General features: G+C 44.3%; 2 protein-coding genes across 7 annotated transcripts in view; one reads left to right on the top strand and one right to left on the bottom strand.

Annotated features, from left to right (window-relative positions):
• Positions 1 to 17,718, top strand: part of BORCS5 (BLOC-1 related complex subunit 5) — a 70,379-nt gene extending 52,661 nt beyond the window's left edge. Inside the window, exon 4 of the mRNA XM_042889765.1 lies at positions 3,159 to 17,718. Within this exon, the coding sequence (XP_042745699.1) occupies positions 3,159 to 3,389 (231 nt within the window). The 3' untranslated portion in view covers positions 3,390 to 17,718. The remainder of the gene's footprint in view (positions 1 to 3,158) is intronic.
• The window catches only part of DUSP16 (dual specificity phosphatase 16), a 70,491-nt gene continuing 57,413 nt past the window's right edge, over positions 8,750 to 21,827 (bottom strand). For all 6 annotated transcript variants that reach the window (XM_042889758.1, XM_042889760.1, XM_042889762.1 and 3 more), the window contains 3 exons: positions 16,856 to 17,015; positions 16,056 to 16,179; positions 8,750 to 12,869 (listed from right to left, as the gene is read on the bottom strand). In XM_042889758.1, coding sequence (XP_042745692.1) covers positions 11,696 to 12,869; positions 16,056 to 16,179; positions 16,856 to 17,015 — 1,458 coding nt within the window. In that variant the 3' untranslated portion in view covers positions 8,750 to 11,695. The remainder of the gene's footprint in view (positions 12,870 to 16,055; positions 16,180 to 16,855; positions 17,016 to 21,827) is intronic.

The following is a 21,827-nucleotide window of genomic DNA, read 5'->3' on the forward strand; positions in this document are numbered from 1 at the left end:
GACCATGGTTTCCCAAAACTCAGAGCACGTAATATCCATGACAGGGTTAGTATGAAACCACACTAGGTAAGAGGTGCACTTAGGGCATGGTTTTGTTCTTAGCATCATCTGTGAAAAAGAACTGATTGGTGCCCAGTGCAGTCTTTTGTGTGCTCAAATTCGTATCTTTATTCTGCTCAGCAGTGTGGGCCAAGAAGAATTCCAAAATAAATGCAAGAATTGTGGTGTGCAAGATGTCTGAAAATACCCTCAACTGGCTTTTGTTCCAGCAGCGTGCTGGACAGCCTATGTAGCCTCTTAGCCCTTCCTGGCCACAGTGTGAATGGTGCCCATCTGGGAGGGGCTGCAGTAGAGGCCTCTGACCGGGGGGGCATCCATCTCCAGTGATATTGGAAGTCATTATGGGTTTGTTTTCATTTGAAGGAAAAACCCAGTAGATAGCATTTCAAATTTAAGAATTTGAGACAGACATAAATGACTGTGTTGCTGCGACTGTCTTTGGATGAGTCATGGGTTTAGGATTTGGATCCATTTATGTTCTAAAGTGTCACTGGCTGTGCAAAAATTGTGTAGCATGTGTATTGGACTGCCATGAGCCACTGGCCCTGCAGTATCTTGCTGGCCTTCCCAGAGCACTGCTGAGCCTGGGGCAGGCAAGAAGATGGTGACCTCAGCCCCTATCAGACCTGCAGGAGGGCCTTGGGTCTGGGCCATGGGAGATGGGGGATGTGCTCGGAGAGGGCAACTCCTTGACCTTGCCCCTGGGATGTGTCTTGGAGAGTGTGGACTGGCCTCAGCTACCTCTCTAGGTGCTTTTTATTGCTGCCATGTGGAACTAAGGAGATGGGAAGCAGCACTGTGTGCACGAGGGAGGTGACAGCACAAGGTTTGGCCCTGGAGGGAGCCTGCTTCCAGCAGGAGGCACCAAGAATGCTGATGTGTTTTTATGCCTGCGTCAAGAAGGACTGCAAAGACTCACTGGCATTTAGATGCAAGAGTTAGCCCACCACATTTTTTCTTTTACTATTTAAAAAGACCAAGTTCAGCCTGGGTATAACTTAGCCTTTCCTCAGGATTACTCAACCTCAGACTTTCTTGCAGCGTCACAGGCTTTGCAGTTGCTGTGGCCTCTCACAGCAGATGAACTGTAATGCTAGGTGTAGGGAAACCATAGGAAATGCTCACTTACAGCCTTTCTCTATTTTGTGAGGCAGCTTTTATAGAGCTACTGTGAACATGGCCAAAAGTATCTTGGAAGGCTACTCTGCTTTTCTTCTTTTTCTGCTCCCCCTCCCCTCCAGCTTCTCTCCATGCTCCCCTCTGCAAGTGGACATCACTGGGATTTACATGAGGAGCCTAAAAGTCACCAAATGAAATTGCTGGAGGTAAAAAGGGGGCTTTGTTATTCCAAAGCTGGATGGATGCCTGCTTTGCCCTTGCATAGAGCTGTGGGGCCATGTGAGGAACCTACCTGGAGAGGAAGGCTTTGAAGCAAGGGAGGTTTCTGCTCTGATCCCTATGCTGCTGTTCAGCTGGCTGCTTCTCTGCGCTAGCTGCTGCTTCACATTGGCTCTTGTTAGGTAGGACATTTTTAGGTATTGGATTGGATTTACTTCCATCCTGTGCAGACCTGCTGGTGGTCTGCTTTTACACGCTCTGATTTACAGAGCTAGTGCCAAGCTCCTAAATTATTAAGCTGGAGTTTTAATAGAAACCCCTATGTAGGCTTAAATTGTTTCCACTCCATTTGGAGTTTCCTGCACTGCTGGGTTTATGTTTTTTCATGCATGGAAGCATGGAGGGAGGAATTCATAGGAAGGCACAGAGGCAAAGAAGAAGAATTCAGCCTGAGAAAACCAGAAAATATAGAAGAAATAAAAGGTTAATTGGTGCTGTATCCAGCTCTGATGGAGGTGATAGGAAAAAAAAAGTCTTCCTAATCCCCATGACAATTTAGTGGAAACTTGTCTGTTTGCTTTTAATGTTGCTTGTAACTTTGGTTCCTCAATAAAACAGTTTCTCACCGTTTTTTTTTGTCTTGACTCCTTCCCCAGGGCCTGAGAGCAATGTTTGTCAGCAGTGCAGCTCCCTCTCCAGCCCTGCACCTCTCCTTGAACCTCTTCCCCTTGCTGCCCATTCCCCCTTGTGTCTCCAAATCACTGCTGGGTCACTTTTACACCTGCTGTTTAAATGCTGTCCAAGGCAGCAGTGGGATTTTTAGTAGTACTGCACTGCTAACATTTTTGTCTGTGCTAAGAGCTCTATCTTGGTTCTGAGATGGATGCCTGCAGCTCAGATATACCAGCTGTGGGACGAGTGGGGTTGCTGAACACAGCTACAGCAAGGTGAAGTAGCTGAGTTTTCAGTGTGCTTTTAGAGAACGGAATAAATCTGTTACGTACCAGGCTCTGTGAATGAGAGATTTATATATGGCATATCTCACAGAGCGGTGAACAGCTTAAACAGTCTGAGTTGGCTGATGTGTTTGTGGTGTGGTGCTAGCAGCTGAATCCTCCTTGGAGCTTACAAGCTAGCTGTAGGGAAAGTTGAGCTGTGAATTACAAAAGCTACCTCCGTAGTTCAATGGCAGGAATAGCAGTGCAGTTCCTGTCATTGTCATAACTCTCTGGCTGTGTTTAGGTACTTACCGTGCTTAATTGCATGACTGATTTACCTAATGTCTCTCCTGGGGTCATTCATAACACTTTTATTTTTAGGATTCAGGGAAATTAGGGACACTACTAATCTGTTGTGGTTCTTTCTCAAGACAGGAGTTTTGCAGCTGATGATGGCAATAACAGTCATAGAGCAACCTGCTGAAGCCAGTGGTGTTACTACTGGCAGATAAAGTTAATACTTGAAAGTGAACAAGTTCTACCAAAAATACGAAGGTGTGGGCAGAGGTTTCCCTGTGTTTGGATATCATGCATGATCCAGTGCATCCAATAATCGGTGTATAGATGGTTGCATGTCCTCCACGTACAGTTATAATTTATCCCATTTTGTGGCAAACTGGCTGAGCACCAGTAGAGGATCTTCTGTACCGGGCCGGTAGATCCAGCGGGGTGTCTGACACGCTTGTAGGGGAGGTGCTGTGCTGTAAGATCTATGTAACAGCTGGCCTAACATGGCTGGCTTCTCTGCTTGTTTTTAAACAGATGGACCTCTCAGTGGAAACTCTTTACAGCTTCATGCAGGAGCGACAGAAGAAGTACGCCAAGTATGCGGAGCAGATCCAGAAGGTCAACGAGATGTCTGCCATCCTCCGCCGTATTCAGATGGGCATTGACCAGACTGTCCCGCTGATGGAGAGGTTGAACAGCATGCTGCCTGAGAATGAGCAGCTGGAGCCCTTCAGCATGAAACCCGACCGGGAGATAAAGTCCTAGCTGCTGCAGCTCCCTCCACCTCCTGCACCCCAGTGCTTGGCACACGAGTGCCTCCAGACTGGCCGGAGTGGACAGCCGTGTTGTCTGACTTTCTGTTAGGGCACCAAAGGAGGAACAGCCCCAGCTGCCGGGGTTGTGTAGCCAGAAATCCAGGAGCTCCCCTGGTCTCACTGTTTGGAGAGGAACACTTTAACTGTGCTTTCATCTCTCTCTACCTGCCCTGCTCTCTCCTCTTCCGCTGCCACCACCTGTGCTGAGATGTTTGTTTCGTTGCTGTAACTAGATGTGGGTTTCAGAGGAGTTCATTTATCCATTCTTTTTATTAGAAGAATTCAATGGGATATGGGGTGTGACAAACCCTCTAGCATGCTTTCTGTGCTGCTAGGGTTTAGAGAGTTAGATGGCTGGCAAGTATTTTTGAGATCCTCTGCCCTTGGAAATATGTATGTTTCATAGGTGAAAGTGTGGGATCCAGGAACTGGCTTATTAAAATCTGCCTATTATCATAATTAACACAGTTTGCATGTCAGGATTTTGGCATGTCCTTTCTTGAGGCTCTTTGTTTATATGGGCTCACTCATTTAATGAGGCTGTGAAGGAATGACTGCTACAGATATGTCTGTTATTGCTGAGCAGCTTTAATGTTTTTCTCCCCTTGTCCTGGCAGCATCCTGTGCCCTAGCTGATGGCTGTTCACGTCCCTTACTTTGCAGTGCAGTTCTAACAGATGCTGGTACCTGCCTATTTGGATACAAGGGATCGGATCTTGTGTATTTTTTTATTTATTGGTGCTCTTTTATACCAGAGGGATGCAGTTGGAGGGGAGACTTGAAAAGTCCTTCCGACTCTGTGCTGGCTGAACTGCCGTCATGCTGAGAGCTTGCCTGAGCGTGGTGTTTTATGACTAAAACCACACGGCCCTTTGGGATCATGCTCTGCAAACTGCTCCAAAGGCAACAGGATGTTCCTGCGTTCCTGTGAACTGAGCCCCAGCTGGACAGTCCACAGCCTGCTCATGGGGCTGAGGCACTGCTCTGGGACTTGGGGAACTGCAGACTGCCAAGTCTGCTACTGGGCTGCTGCCACAGGCTTTGGTTTCTCTCCGTATAAAATGGGATATTTTACACACTGTTGTGAAATATTTACACATCTAGAAACGGTGTTCAAGCAGCCTGCACTGCAATTGCACAGCAGCTCTTATCCCAGCAGAAAGAGCCTGAAAGCAGAAGCAGGAAGCCTCGGGCTTGCTGGGCCAGTGGTAGGTTTGTGTTCATTATAGACCTCCCAGAATGCTGTTGCTGGTGAGGAGGCTGAACTTGAATGGTTGTTTTATTTCAGAGGTGGTCATCCCAGACTTCGAGGGAATCCCTGCCACAACCCGTCTGTCAGTACAGGCTTTGGGACTTCCTGGAATAGCTTGTAGCGTATGAGTGTACCTAGTCAGCAAAAGATTGTCTCCAGACATTCGAGTGTGACAGCATCATAGGTTTCTGATAGTGTATATGGCTCCTGGAGGCAGTGAGCAACAGGATGCTAGTTTTGCTTCACTACCAGAGGCCACATAGCCCTTTTTGTAATGCATGCTGCAGCCAGCACAGGTCTGTGTTTGAAACATGACTGGGGGGGGGTTGTGAGCATTGCTGAGAATGGAGTACCATAGCTGTGAGGCCCTCTGGACCATGCGTGGTGAAGAACTATTGGCAAAGATGTGAACAGAATATCTTCTGAGAAGGGCAGCAGTGAGCCCATTTCTTTACTGCTCTCACTGTGGAGCTGGTGCGTAGTTGTGCATACAGAATATAACAATGTGAAGAGCAGACTCCCACCTATGCTCTTGTGTTTTGCAGTATTTTACATTTGGTTTGTTTTAAAAAAAAACAAAACGTTGATGCTTACGGGAGCAACCTGTGACAACCTGGTTCCCATGGTCATGCCAAGAGTATCCTTACCATCCTTCCTGGAGACATTCTCTGCCGCCTGCCACCAGACATGGTTCAGTAGTCAGTAACTTGAAATAGCTGTGCAGGCATTCTGTCCTCCTTGTCCAGACCAAGCTGCTTGGAAGTGCATAAAGTGTAGCATTCAGCTGCTGTCTCCATCCAGTGTGAGGTTCCCTGTGCCCTGGAGCGCAGGCAGCTTAGGCCAGGTGTAGATCTAGATACCAGATCTGCCAGCAGGGGCAAGGTTGTGGATGCTCACTGATGTAAAGCTTTGGACGTTTTCCTTACACTGTTATGCATCAGATGAAAGCGTTGTTCCTTGCAGTGCTGATGCAGATGAGAGAATAGTGCTCCTGTCCGGAACGTGAAGGAGCAAGGGCTGCAAATCGGTTTCTTATTTGCCTCCCTATTGGGCTGATAATGGGAGAAAATGTGTACTCCTATGCGCTTACTGCCTTTTAAGCTTCTGGGTACACTGCTGGGTTTCCCAGCTAGTGACTCCTGAACAGCAAGCGTAAATTGTAATAGATATTATAACTTAACTAGAAGGAAATCAGGATTGAAATGTCAGCCTCTTCCAAAGAACACAGGTCCATCACTTCCATTCAACAGATCTCATACATGTCCTGCAAAATTCCCGTATCCTCTGTTCTTAAGGGATGGCTAACAGTTCTATTTAAAGCATCGTCAGTAGCTTTATCACCATCATTCTTAGATCTCTTGCTGAAGGGAAGCCCTTTTCTGCTGCATGTTGCTGTTGCTTGGCTGCCCTGTGTGCTGCTTTTGAATTCACCTTAGGAGTGGGTGATGCTCAAGGTGAGACTTTGCTTTACTCTCTCACTCCGTGCAGCAGGGATGTGAGACGTGACTATGACTATTCTGCCTACACGTTTCCTTTCCTGAGCCAGTCAGTAGTGGAGAAAACTCAGGTCTCTCTTGTAACCGTACTGCTACTTTTAACACGAAGGACAGATTGTTAGTGTTTTGAACAGAATTATCTGTCGCAGTCCTCTCAAAAGAAGCATTTCTTCCCATTTCTGGTTGTGATGGGAAATGAAACTCATGCGAGGCAGATGCGGACAAAGCCTGCTGGTGTAAAACCTGAAAAGCTGGAGAGTGAAGTGAGGCCCTGGGCTGTGTTTCTTCAGGGGCCTGAGCTGCTCCAATTCCTTTGCTGCCTTGTGTGCTTGTGGCACAAAATGCTGCAGCACTGTATAGTACTGCACTGGAGGAAGTGGTTTCCTTTGTTAACTTTTGTCTTTTCTCTAATTTAATGCATTGTCAGGGTGCTGAAGTACCAACCTATCTGCTGGTCAGTTTCTGTGAAAATCCAGTGAAGGGGACAGAAAATTTGTTGTTGTTGTTTTTAATAAATGTATTTTAAATTATATATATTTAAACATATTTAAATATTTAAAAGGTTTGTCCCTTCCTCTAGGCTTTTACACAGAGTGAGCAGAAATAGGCACATCCACAGGCCCTTTGCCCTATCGGCTGGCATTCCACTGGTATTGTGCAGCAGTGCTGTACCTTCCCTCTGCATCCTGTGCTGCCGGCCTGTGATCTGACTGTGAGCCTTGTGCTCCAGTGACCCTTGATCTGTGCATTATCATCCTCTTCACTGACTTGCTCTGTATACAGCTGCATGTGTGCTATATGTTCCAGCTCCAACATTAAAATGTTTGGTATTGCTCTTTTCCAAGTGCCTTGCTTGTTGTTCACATACATTGCTTCTTGCCGTGAAGGCTGGGGACTGTGCTCAGTCGTACCTCAGCTTTCCTGTTCTGTTTGTGCCCCAGAGGTGGCCTGGTGATGGTAAGGAGGTGTGTGTCCAAGAATGAAACAGCCGGTATCTTTGGACGCTGTTCCAGCTGGGATTGACACAGGTATGCAGTTCAAGTGAATGATGTGTACAGTGATGCTGTGCTGTGCTAGTGGGGGGGCTGCAGCTGAGCTGGCTGTCCACCCCTGTGCTGAGTCAGGGAGTCAGTGAGATACTGCCCCTGGCCCTGAGATAGGTCTGCACACTCTTCCCCCAGGACAGGAGCTGTGGGTCAATGTCATAAGAACATCCCTGGTGTATCAGTGGCTGCTTCCTGCAGGGAAAGCCATTCAGAAAGAAATTCAGAGGAGCAGATTTAGCGGAGAACTGGCAGCAGAATTCTGGCAGCAGAATCGTCCTGCTGTTGAGAAAGCATTGAGGTGATGGTCTTTTCTCCTGCACCTGGGGAGATGCAAATGCATAGAGATGCTTTTTAAATGATCTGATGTTCTAACTAGGTATGGCTGTCTTACTGAAGTGCATATTTAGATAAGTTTTCCTGAATCTCAGAAATTTCAGATCTCAGACGGGCCAATAATGGCCTTTTTAGAACTCGAGAATGGCCAGGCCTGCTGTTCTGGGCTCTCAACGTACCACCACTTTTTGTTAGGAATGATTTAAAGCTTGTGCTGTGAGTCCAAGTGTAAGGAGCAGCTAGCAGATGAGCTTGTAGTCAGCAAGAACAGCATTTATGCTCTTTTTCATAACCTCCACTGCCCCATCAAAAGTAAGGCTGGCCAAATCTTGTTTTCAGTCCACTCCAGGAATTTAACTGTGATGGTTAAATCAAGAACACAGTGACCTCAGGACGCCTTCAGCAGTCAGTGAAACAAAAATTAAATCTTGTTGAACAGCAAATTTCTGTTGCCTCTTGAGTTCTTGGAGTTAGTCTTCAGACTCTCTGTGAAGAGCTGTCTGCTGGCAGGGGTGAGAGGGGAGGGCTGTTTTGTAGGACAGCAAGCTGATGCCATTTTAAGGATAAAGCCTTGGCACCCACACTCTGCTGCAGGACTTTTTTCTAATACACGCTACTTTTGTATAAGCTGTTCTCTGAAGGAGCAGTGAGGGGCATAACCTCCCTCAGTATTTGAAAGCTGTTCTGAATGTTTCAGGACAGGCAGATTCCATCGCAAGTATGAGTGTAATTACGCTGTTCGAGTAAGAAGTATGGGAGACAAGAAAAAATGCGGTGTGTCCCAGGTAAAATGAACAAGCCGAAATTCTTGCTTCTAGAAAAGCCAGTGCTGCTGTTTTGTGAACAGTGTAATGACAACTGCTGTTGTGTGAGACCATGCAGTTCAGTTCTCCAGCATGAAAAGTGGCAAGAGAAAGGAAAGTGCCATTACCGCTCTTCAAGGGAGCAGAAGGGGTAAGCAGGAACAGGTGAGAGGCTGGAACTGTGAGATCATCGGTTTGTAAGGAACAGCCACAGTGTCCCCTGGTCTGTGCTGTCCATGAACAGGCACAGCTGCAGAGGATGCACACAGCAGGGATGCACCCTGCCAGCCCTGGCTGCTGTTAGCACTCCTGCTGTAGGCAGGCAGCGGGTGCTCCGCAGCCAGACACACACAGGCTCCTTCCTGTTCTGTATAAACAGGTACCATTTATGATTTTATTTCATCATAACATACAGGTAATGCTCATGACACAATATGAGAAACTCACATCTCTCTGAACCATTTAAACACCTTCCATACACCAAAGATCATTATATTCATATTGAACATATACACATTCCCCCCTTACACCCTCCATTTCGCGTTCTGCCCTTCTAAAAACCATTTCCAGCATCATTCAGGTACAGTACACTACTGGAGAAGTGAAATAGGGCAGCACCCTGCACAGGATATTGATTTACGGCTTCCTCCTACAGGAACCTGTCCCCCAACACTCTGAGCCTACAGCTTTCATGCCTGCAGTGACTGCAGCACACTGGAAATCCCTAGGAGCCAGACATCCAAATTTCAGTCCCTCAGAAGGAGTCACCCACAAAAACTGAAGCATACCTATGTGAGTGTGTAAAGAGACTAGGACTCTCTACACACTCATGTGAGCGTGGGGACACTCTCACACATGAGAACACAAAACCCAGGAAAATTCTGTTCCTGCCTGCAGGGATTTATTTGCGCTTACCCCATTAAGTGATTTAAATCAAAGAAAGCCATGGATCTTTACTGAAATCTGCCTGAGAGGAGCACAACTAAATGGTTGTGTATATATACACGCTCAGTGTGTATATATGCTGGAAACAGTCATAATGTAATTGCTTTCACTCGTTATGTAAACACAGCCAAGTGGCAGTATGCTTAACAAGCAGCTCCAGCCTGACCTACTTCACAGCACAGCATCGGCTGCCCTTGCCTGCGCTGCCCTTCTTCCGGCACTTCACACACCTCACCAACACAGCCTCTAGGTTCAGCCCATCCTCTTGCTGCCTCTCTGTGTGTCTTTTGCACGATTTAGGATCAAGTTAATCAATGCTGTAGCTTTCAGTGCTATTTTATACAGTCCACTGTAGGAAACTGTCACATCCTAGCCGCAAAACAAAGATGAGATTTTCTCTGCTTTTCAATATAGTAAAACCTGAGATTTGAGTCACAAACTAGCTAAACTTACAGTAAAAAAAAAAACAACACCCAAGCTGCTGACTTGAATTAGGGCTTCAGTTTGCCGCAGACAATTTTTTTTTAAAGCTGTTGGCCAGGGGTAGGTTTTTGTTACATGTGATTTACAGTTTTCAGCCGCCTGCACTGAAATTGGACAAAACAATATATTTCCCCCCACATCTGCGTTCTGTGGGGCCTCGGGGAAGCCCAAGCTAACACGTGTGCAGCTTCCATCCCAGCACCAGGGGGAAGACGGAGCTCTGCACTGCGCATCTGCTCCCGCTCCTTGCCCACTGCCAGCTCGGCACAGCGCTGTGCATGCACAGCAGCAGCTGACATACCACAAGAATGGCATGCTGCAGGGGAAGCAGCTGGTTCTCTGTCAAAAACAACACAAGGAGGCCGTGCCTCATCTCCCATGAAACACCTCGCTGGCAGTGGGGAAAAAATACCTCCTCACCGTGGCACATTCTTGGTTGGTGGAGATCAGAAAACAGAACGCTGGCCCGTGGCAGAGCAACTAGAGGCAATTGCAGCCAAATTCTGCATCAGCACACTGGGAAACCAGGACCCTAAGCTGGGACAGAGGACAGCAGCCAAAACTGAAGTTCCTTTGGATCTGCAAGTGCAGGAGGTGAGCAGGCTTTCCATTAAAGCTGTCTTCTCAAACTCTTGTTTCTTTCCCACTGCATTATGAGATGGGACTTTGGAGTTCCCCTTTCTGTTTTCCCTGGACACATGAACAGACCTCTTTCTCAAATGAAGTCAGCAAACCTGAAACGGGCATCTGCCTCAGAGTCCTCAGTCTGGGTGAAGATGGTGGGGGGGAAAAAAAACAAAACCATGAATCACTCTCATCCCACACGTAGACTGGAGCTGGGTATGAAAAACAGGCCAGTACGGTAGCCCTCAGTTCAGAACAAAACCCCAGCTCACGGGAGCTTACAACCCCTTTTTTCTAGAGCCATCTGTTGAATTGTTAATTGTCCAGAAGAGGGCTTTGTGGCATTGTACTAGCCACTTCTCTGTCATCTTAAGTGGTAACTGCTCCATTACAGCTTAGAAGCCAAACTGTCCCTCTCCCAGAAGCCAGCTTAATAGCTGAAATACAAACACTGCTTATTTTACGTTTCAAAAGAATGGGGGAAATGGCCACAAATACAGATCACTTGTCTTAAGAATTACTGCTAGGCCAACTGAAACACTTGTGCGTAGACAGCTTTAAAAAAAATCCAACGTGGCTAGTTGTTACTTGTTCACATTGCTTACCAACTGACTACCGGCATCCGGCAGCCATAAAGCCCTAGTCTGTTATATTTTTGAGGTACTGGTTTCTTCTCTGAAGCAGCTCTCTAGAAAATCACCTAAAGCCTATCCATTAGAACAATAGTTACACCAGTATTTACATTTGTCTGAATTGTCTTTTCAGACCAGCCTTGCTGCAACCAGTCCCTAGTTCCTTTGGAATCACTCCCAGCCTCCTTTCTCCTCAGGTCTCCTTCCAGAGGTTGGCTCAGCATCAGAGCTAAGGTGCACTGGTGAGGACTTGGGGCTTGAGGAGGGGAGAATAAAACTAGCTTTGATGGGTAGGAGCGTGTTTCAGTGGAAGCAGAGAAATGGTCTGGTACCAAGAGAGTTTCCTTTCTGAAAACACTGAAAGGATGTGCAATCCATTGCACGTAATTGCTTCCTGTGTCAGGGGAAAATCTTTGAAATGTTCTGCCCTTCTCCAGGGTGGGAGGAGAAGACCCCAATGGTAGGCTCAGTCTCCTCATGCGGATGTTCTCTTGTTGCCTTGCTCTATCAATCTAGTCACTGTGCTCCCACCAAAGCTCCATGTCTCCTCCCTCCCCCTTCTGCGCAGGGTTTGTCCTTTTCAGACCTGCAGGGAACTGGAGGGGGAGCGCCTCCGCTACAGTCACACTAGTCCACCGTTCCTCAGGACACTTCAATGATTTCCATGCTGCCCGAAAAGCTCGACTGACTGCCCACCTTCCCCAGTTCTTCTCTGGATCTGTTGTCCGATATGATGCTTTCCCCAAACTCCATCTGGCAGCTTCTGCGTTTAAACTGCTTTTCAAAAGAACTCTCCTCGTGCCAGCTCCGCCTGGAGTCTCCGCGGTTGCCCTGCTTCGTCCTCCTGCGCACAGCACAGGCTTGCTCGCAGCCCGTGGGCAGCTGGCTGCAGCTGTAGGCAGAGTAGGCAGCACTGTTCCCATAGATGGCAGAGGCAGAGTAGAAATGTGAGGACTCGGCTGCAAAGTACCAGCTGTTGGTAAGGGATGGGGCCGATGTCTGAGGAGCCAAGATGTCCGAGTGCCAGCCTTTGAGGCCCAGCCCAGCCGCAGATTTCGCCAAGTGCTGCTGGCTGGTGGAGAGCCCAAACAAGAAGTTCGTTCGGTAGTTGTCTTCCATGCTCCCGCTCCGGTGCAGCGGGTACAGGAGTGCCCGCTGAGTGACTGCACCGCTGCTGGATCTCCCCACGTGCCGCTTGCTCTGGCTATCCAGCTGCCAGGCATTCTGGGGCTTCTTTGGAGGGTTTGCTTCCTCTTTATCAGGGCTGGCTTCTGGGGTCTGCTCTGAGACCTCCTGCACAGGGGAGAACTGACACAGCTTGCTGCTTCCCTCTAAAGCTGTTGCATGTTTATAGTACTCCAGGGTGTCTTCGGAAGAGGTGAAGCCCTGCACTGATGCAGTCACACAGCTGCTAGTGGCAGAGTAGGACACAGATTTGATATCCAGTGAAAAGGAGCGCTTCAGCCGGTTACTGTCTTCTACCTTATCTAGGGAGACGTGCAGCCCATTTATGCCCTGTACCAGTGGGCTGTCCTCCAGCGAGGGCAAGTGAGTGCATGGCATGTTGCCGGGGTCTGCGGGCTTCGGTTCTACGATCTCTGAGGTAGCAGTGATGCAGAGCTGACTCGTGGCGAGGCTGCTCTGCCCCCCCTCTGGCACCAGCACGTGCTCGCCGCTTTTCTCCAAGTGCAGAAGTTTCAGCTTGCTGATGTGTCCAGGCTGACCGCTCTGGTTCTTGATTTTTTTCTCAAAGTCCAAAAGCTGGCCCAGAAAGTTGAAGTTGGGAGAAATGGTCGGCCTTTTTTCTTTCACAAATCTGGAAAGAGAAGAACAAATTATTTTAAGAACTCGCTCAGACTTGAAATAACACTTAGAGCACTCATCCTAAGGTTAGCAGCCTAATACCCGTCAGGATGCTTCGCCTGAGGTTCTGACAAGCATGGATAACTTAAGAATGGAAAAGAGGACAGCTTTTATGCAATGTAATGATGGGTTCTCTCAACTCTTTATTACCTAAAGGCAGCTAAAGATGGAGGAAAGAAAGCTTTCAGTTTACCTCTTTATGGTGTCTACAGCAAGGTTTGAAGAAATCGTTTATTCTACTGTGTCATTGCTATTTTTGGTCTCTGGCTGAATCTAAGAGCTCCTCCAGTGTTGAGAACAGCGCCGAAGCAGAAAGCAGAGCACTTGTCCTCACTGTCTGAGTGGCTGGAATCCCATACTTCTTTCTCCTCTCTCTTTCATGCCATCAGCGCTTCCTGTCCCGTTTTACCTTTGTCAAGAGATTGCTCTCATGAATGCTGACCTTGCACAGCAAATGCCAGTCACTTCTGCCATACTGATATTGACCACTGATGTGATCATCAAAAAGGAAAATGAGCAAATGCAGCATTAAAAAATCATTCAGCCTGTGTTCAGACAGTAAAAGAGTAACAGCGTCACCGAATCCACGTAATAAGTATTCTCCAGTCCTGAAGGAAACAGCCTAACTCTCATACTTATGCAGTCATGCACTTTGAATATGAACAACCTGCAAGCCATAACTTCAAAACATGTTCCTGAATCAGGACTGCACATGAATGAAAAACTTCAGTATTGAAGTCACATTGTGTAATTCAGAATTAAATATGGCAGGAGACTTTGCCTGATTTGTAGTGCAGCTAAAAAAGTTTGTATTTTTACTGACTGTAAAAGAGGAGGCTGTCCAAATCCCTCTTTGTTTTTTTTTTTTCCCTTCCCATTCCTGAGCGGTGAAGGTAGCAGATGACAAGGGAATTAACAGGAGAAGAGAGCTTGAATAGCTAAACCTACTGCAATCACACACATAACGAAGAAATTAAATATTATTAAAGGCAGCAAATCTCTCTGGTGACACATGCAAAAAGTGAGTGTGTGGTTTTAAAAATGGCATGAGAAAAATTCTAAGGTGTACTCATGCGTATACATACACGGGGGCATAAATGCAAGCACACGACAATACAAAAAAGAAGGGTTTTGTGGTTTTTTTTGACGTTGCAACAACTTCAAGGACACCAAGTTTTTTGAACACAGCAGGCACTGTTATTTTTTGCTAATCATCTGAATAGGAGCGAATAGTCAAGCTGATGTTATGACCTGCAAGAGCAGATTGCACAAAGTGATGGTGGAAATTTCCACTATGAAGAGCAACCCCATTCCCTCAACTTTTCTCTCCTCCCACTCCAAAATATAAGACAGTTTTAACTTTAAAACTAGCTTTTTTTAACTTGAAAAAGGCATCAAGAAAGTCTCCTTGATCCCTTCTGCCAAGTTACAAGGCTTTGCAAAACTTGTCATTTCAAAATGCACGCCTTTTCTTATTGAAAAATATGCAAAATATTTAAATGGTGATGTTTGTTTCCCTTGCATAGTCCACTCTACAAATCAAACAAAAGATGAAAATAGTGTATTTCCTCAGATCTTTCATTTCAAGTAACATTTAGTGTCACCTTGTATTTTTTTAGAAGTTCCAGACAAACATTTTATCTAATACCTTTCATCAAACCAGAAAAAGTACTTTCCTTTTAAGCTTTGCTAGCTAAAGATTCCAAACCAATAAGTGAAATGTGCTGCAGACCTTTCTCACTAAATCATATCAAAGGAAATACATTAAAATAAAGTCAAAGTTTCACAGTAGTTGTTCAGCATTTACAGTGCAAAGAAAAAAAAAAAGGTCAAGGATGTGTCGTGGAAAGAACAAAGAAGCACTTCTTGCTCAGTGAAAGCTCACTGAGGTGTGCCTTTAAGAAGCATTCAGTACTGTACAGCTCTCACCTCCAGACCTGCAGTCTGGGATCAGACCAGCTGCTCAGGGAATCAAGCTCATGCCTTGCACAGTAACCATCTGCATCCAGCAGTGCATCTACAGTCTCTCGCTGTGTCCCTCTAAAGTTTCACCTCTGCTTCTTAACAAGCCAAACCTACTTCATCATACCTAACTAACCAAACAGTCAGTAAGCAGTGGCAGAAATCTTTCTGCAGATTGTTAAATGCTATGGGGGACATCTGCAGCTCTGGCACCTCTTACATGGAAGAGATGGCATTTCTTACATGCCATAAGCAACTTAAAAGAACGTGTCCCATGAAAACTGTTCATCTTTCTGTTCCCATCTCTGTTTTTAGAGATAGTGCTAGCAAACACAACAGTGATTTGGAAGGTGCTCCTCTCAAGCTGCTCCAGCACAATTATTCAAACTGCTTCTGTGTGACGCACGTAATGGAGGTGCATCAGCTCTGCCAATTAGCCTGCAAGGTCTGTCAAGAAGGAAGGCAGCGTTTCCTGTGCTATGCAGGAACAAAAAGAAGTTTGTCAGCTGAAACAGAGAAGCTGTGGTAAACTGCAGTCAAGTCATGTGGAATGTAGTGTTCACAATACAAGTACAGAAATACTGTGATTTGAAGGTGGAAAAAGTGTGTGAGGGGGTTCCCTCAAGAATTCCCTAATCCCACATAGTGCTTATACCTGAAAATACTTTGTCCAAGAGTTTTTGTTGGAAATTAACAGCAACAAAGTTGCTTCCTTAATTCATATGCATTTTACTTGCAGGCACTTCTTTGAGAGCATTAGCAAGTGCCAAACTGAATTAAATGAATCCAGCCTTGCATTTGTCAGAAACGGGATTATAAATATCCTCAGTTCTCATTCTTTCTCCATTTCATTCTCTCTTCAGCTTGCAGGACAGTGTTCTGTATGATATATCTGTGTATATATAGGTACATATGCGGTTTAAATTTCATTTATTTGCCTACTCAGAGCAAAGGCCAACATCAGCACTTTGAATGAACATTCGGTGCACAATGTCTGCACACAACCACTCATTTGTTTATGGTGGAAGCCTACATTTAAAGCAAGAATGCCTACAGGCCAATGAGCTACATCATAAAGTAACACGCCTGCTTCTGCACTTGGTCGTACAACCTTTTACCGCTTCAAAAACAGGCTGCCAGACACAAGAGTTAACATGAAGGGAAACTTTCTCCTTACCTGTAAGCTTCATCTAAGGACATATCCATTCTCTTCATGATGTATGCAATAGCAATTGTGGCAGAACGAGATATTCCAGCTAAGCAGTGCACTAACACACGGCCATTTGATGCTTTTGCTTTTTCTGCATACCAAAGAAATCAGCAGCATTATATTATGATGAGAACTTTGCAAGGAAAGCAATGTTATCTTGAAATTGTTCAGAACTTCCAAAAATGGCTGCCAATTACAGATTTCATGGAAGCTTTGAACAACAATTATTTATTTTCTCAATCTCTGCATTCGGTATAGAAAAAACACATGACTACACAGAGGAAATGCACTGCAGTTACAGCATGCTGCATTTACTTTAACATGCACATAAACAACCCACATCTAGATTTCTGGGAAAGCTGACTGTTCCATCACAAACACTTGCTTTTTGCTTGTATGTAAGATTAGAAACGACTTGGCCAGTTTATCTGTTAGCTTACTGCTCAAAGACAGGATCTGTATGTCTAATTTTCTAATTCACTCTCTGCAGGCATATATCACGCATCTAGCAGGTTGCCAGAAAGCAAAGCTGTGCTCTTAAAAAGTGTCTTTGTTCTGTAAGTGCTGGAACACGCAGTGGCAGAATCTCCCTTCTTTGGTTACTTTGGTTCTGTGTTTATGAAGTGATGGTGATCGTATATGCAGATCCTTAGGGTATTTTCATACCACCCAGAAAGAATTCTGGTCTTCTCCAGCCAAAATTGGAGGCAGACACACAGAGTAATCCAGAAAGTGTTTTAGAGAGCCAATATAAAGTTTCTTCTCACCTATAAAATCAACTGATTTATCCAACCAAGGCAAAATCTTCTCACAAAAGCTGTCGTTCACAGGCACTCTCAAAAAATGGGATTCTGGAATGAAATCGGGCTTTGGACAAGTATTACTGGCATTTAGTACATATCCAATATCATTCTGCTGGATCATCTCCTATGAAAGAGAAAGATTAAAAGCAGATCAGTCAAAAAATACCTTTGGAGCACTACGAAGAAATCATGAACTCAAATGTACATAACAAGAAGGGGCACTGTTTTTTGAAAAAGATCACTGTTAAGCCTTTGACTATTCAAACAGCTTTTAATGAGACGTCCGGAATGTTCAAGTAGCCTATGAACTGCAAATTTTAGAAGAACAAAATTAACAACAGAAATAATGGCAGAATACCATCTGTTCCTAGGAAGCATCACTTCCAAGAGAATCAGTTTGGTTTTTTTGCTACTTTGGTTTAAATTCTCACCCTGCACGATGACAACATAATCAAACATTTCCCATGCGCAGTTTGCTGACCTGAATACGTGTTGAGGATCACTTATCCCAGATGAGATTTTCCCATCACAGATAATAAGAAATGTGAAATGAAACTGATGCTTCCTGCAGTCACCTCTTCAAGTACCCAGGACTTTTTTATTTCAAAGGCAAGGTGTGAAATTCGTTCGAAACCAAGACCTTGAAGTAGGCTGCTTCTGTGCAGCACTAACTGCAGTTTTATGGTCTGAGATTGCCCCTATTTCAGTTTTCAGTCTTTAGTCCTCCAGAATTGTCACAGGAACAAGAAAGGACTCAAAGCATGCAATCAGCTGGGCCTTTTAAGTAAAATGATTGTCATGGTTGCAAAATAAACAAACAAATGTTGCATCTTGCTATGTTCTTTGAATTTAGAATTGTGTCACAAAGCAGCCTTTGATGCAGCAGGCACCTTGGTGCCTGAGTACTAGAAACAACTGCTAGGTCACTCCACAAAACGTCCACCCAATCTCCTTAAAGTAAGGACCTTGCCACAGAAAAGTAAGCAAGTTAATGTATTCATTATCAAACCACCATTCTGTTACAGGTATGATGTGGTAAGCAGTGACAGTAGCTGTACAGATACTTGTAAGGGGAAATCTTTTGCCAGATTTTGATTTAAACCAAACACAAAAAAGAAGGAAAACAAAAAACAAAAAACCCAGAATTCTGATTGTAATTCTTTAGTTTTTACAGCAGTTATATTAAAAAGTACAATTATGCCAAACAAGGAGCAATAGCAAGAGGAGAAACAGGGACATGGCAGTATGTCTGAAGTATCTATCTTGTTCAAATCAGGTTAAATAAACTGTAATGTTTACTACACAGGTACAGTGTGTACGTTGTGGTGTATATGTAGAAGGGCTGAACACAGGCACGCATATATATAGGCAAGCATAAATTAAATTTGCAGTGAGAAGCGCTGGAAAGCTGATGAATTTGGAATTCGATTACTCAAATAGGAATTAAAAGGCTGCAGACACTAAGTCTGAAAGTACTGAGCCAAAAAGACACCCAGAAATGTGTTAGTACTCATCTTTGAGACCAAGTCTGAAGAAAGAAGTTACACTCCTTCTGTTCTAAAGTATCAGTAAATCCTTATGCAGCACACTGTAATACAATAACCATAACAGTGTCTTCACTGTAAGGCACCCAAGAGGAAGAAGTGAATTATGATGGAAGGAAAATCCAGAAATCCTAGTACTAACAGCTTTGTGAAAAGAAGATAAATGCTCATTTGTCAGCTTATTTACATTTTATGATTTGTTTAATCTTAGAATTAATGACACCCTACACTGTTAGTTTGTTCCAGGAAATAAAATCCAGGTCTGGAAGAAAAAAAAACAACAACATGATAGTTATGTAAGGAGCAAAGCAGAACCTTACTGCTCAAATGCTGGTACAAAATTTGTGATGTAAGCAGAAAACTTGAGTTTGTCTTATTTTCTCAAATCTGAACATCAACAAAGATGAGCAAAGCAGCCTCTTGCAATGCGATCTGATATCAATAGTCAACAATATATCAAAGACTGAGACCCAGAAAGTGAAATGGGCTTCTTTATCAACTACAGTAAAAGAGAACTGATAATGGTGAAACAAGTACACTTTCTGCAAATACATGTATTTAGATAAAGCAACACCATTGATCACCAGATTGTTAAACAACACATTGGAAAGCTGGTTCAGAAACTCCATGAGGTTCTTAGTGCTTTGTCACTGCACAGAATGGTACAGACATTTTCAGAATTAAGCATTTAAAAATAAATTTCTTAAGCAAAAATATAAGTAATCTCCTAATTATTTTCTGAAGCCATCATTAATTGTCCTCAAGGACACAACCCAAACATTTGCATTTGCTTGTTTTTCATACATAAATCATTATCAGTAGAGGTAGTAGTGGCAAACAGCATCAGTGTTCTAAAAGGTCACGTTACAGGACAATCTGTTCAAGACAAATTTCCCCCCCTCATGCACTCAGAGATTATCCTCTAAAAGATCTGAAAAGTTTACCTCATCTTGACAAACCATGCTGAAAATTCACATCTTTCAATTACTTTGCTCAACTGAATTGCAAATAGAGGGTTTTTGCAAGTATTTTAGACATTTGGATTTTAGGGAAATCAGTATGTCTGGTCAGTAGTGAGATAATGGGACCTCACAGGTAGCATCTGAAGGCAAAAGTACAGTCAGTGCGAACAACCATATTTTACAGTGCTGGGAATCTTGCTTGAATTTTCTAGAAAAGTATTTTTAAAAATCTGAACTTGAATTAAAGTCACTATTATCATCTTCACACAATGCTGACTTCTTACTGTCCCCAGGAACTGACGAAAGCAGTTAGGTCATGAAACTTGAGCACATGAACTTAACCACTTACCATCTTCTTGACTGTCATAATGGAGACAGACCTCTGCTACTAATGACTGGTTTTTCTTTTTCACTCTCTCCTTTTGAATGTGCTTCACTTCCCAGCTTTTATATCATGTATTGGTAGTTCTGAGCATTCTGTGTATTGAGAAGCATCCTGCTTGCTCTTCCTAAAAGCCTTGTGTAGCATCCAGGCTACCCACAAAGCAAAGTGTGGAAGGAAGAGCAGCAGAAATTACAAGCCACATGGAGCATCTTTCTGCCCTTGGCATTTCTACAGTCGTGATCTCAAGCTATCACTGTCTTTGAGTTGGATCTCAAGAAACTGATTAAAATAGGAAATGAGGAGTTACCAATAGATGGGACAATACCAAATGCATTCTGAGAGGTAGGTTCAAATGTTCCCACACCAACATTTAAGCCAGGAGCCACTTAAGTCTTTCCACTCACAGTCACCAAAACTGACTGCATGAGATGAGGTACCAAGACGCCATTTGAGTTACTAAGGTCCATTTCAGTGCAGTGAACAAGTAACATGCTCAGAATAAAGTACAAGAAAGTACAAGTACAAGAAAGTTTCTCAGTACAAGAAAGACATTGAGATTTGGGAAAGGGTCCAGAGGAGGGCGACTAAGATGATCAGGGGGCTGGAGCACCTCCCCTATGAGGACAGGCTGAGGGAGTTGGGCTTGTTCAGCCTGGAGAAGAGAAGGCTGCGGGGTGACCTCATTGCAGCCTATCAATACCTGAAGGGAACCTACACCCAGGAGGGGAGTAAACTCTTCAAAAGGGCTGATAACAGCAGGACTAGGGGAAATGGATCCAAGTTGAAGGAGGGAAGATTTAGGTTGGATGTTAGGGGGAAGTTCTTTACAAGGAGAGTGGTTAGGCCCTGGAACGGGCTGCCCAGGGAGGTTGTGGATGCCCCGTCCTTGGACGTGTTTAAGGCCAGGTTGGACGGGGTCCTGGGCAACCTGATCTGAATGTGTACGTTTGGTGGCCCTGCTAGGCAGGGGGGTTGGAACTACATGATCCTTGAGGTCCCTTCCAACCCGGGTGATTCTGTGATTCTGTGATTCTGTGATAAAGAATTGCCTGTTACTTTTATCATGTATGAAAATTGTACAAGCAAATATGAAATCATAAAATGTGTATTTGTCCTAAAAACAGATAAGAAATTTATGAGGTGAAGAAGTACAAATCTGTCCAACTCCCATGGGTCCTACATTAATTCTAAAGTATATACAACTGCAGCTGTGATGGACAAATGTTGATATAATATCAAGACTGTAAACTGATGGGCATGGGAGACACCGCCAAGTGTCTACTCTCTTGTAGAGTGCTCTGCTACACTCAGGGCTTACCAGTGGCAGTTGTGATTTTTGACTACTCTAGTTCTACAAGGAAATTCCTGACCACCACTACCACTTGGATTGCTTTCCTGAGGAGGCCCATGTACCATGCTGATGCATAACATCTACTTACAGGAATCAGTTTACTGCAAGTAAAGGGAACATCCTCTTTCATCTCTGGGGATTATTCACTCAAGAGCCCTGGCCACACTGGAAAATAATTTATTTATTTTTTCATTTACTTGGTTTAAGTTTACCTGTTGTCTTTTATCTGAGGATGACAAACCATTTTTGAAGTAAGAAAAATAGTAAGAAAAATAAGTCGTTTTGACGTCCATCTTAAGCGAATCAGGTCTGAACTGCTGACTTGCTGTCTGGCACCAAAGTTGCTGAAGATCTTAAAGGATGAGATATATACAAAGACTGCTGATGGTCCTTTGTATTCTTTTTTTTTTTTTTTTTTTTTTTTGTATGTTCCTTAAAAGTACACATATCTTCTAAATGATTCCCTGTTAGTCAAAAACCCCATTATAAATTGTGGAATATCCCAAAATAGCCTTTTAAAAGCAAGACTGGGATGGACTGAAAAGTAGAAGAAATCCATGAGAATATGATAAAGTATATAATTGACTGATGGAATATCCCAAGTTGGAAGGGACTTACAAGGATCACTGAGTCCAATTCCTAGCTCCACACAGGACCAACCAAAAATCAGACCATGTGTCTGAGAGCACTGTAC

This window comes from Lagopus leucura, unplaced genomic scaffold (assembly GCF_019238085.1).
Source record: "Lagopus leucura isolate 7727_CA_CO unplaced genomic scaffold, USGS_WTPT01 Super-Scaffold_100159, whole genome shotgun sequence".
NCBI classification, from domain to species: Eukaryota; Metazoa; Chordata; class Aves; order Galliformes; family Phasianidae; genus Lagopus; species Lagopus leucura.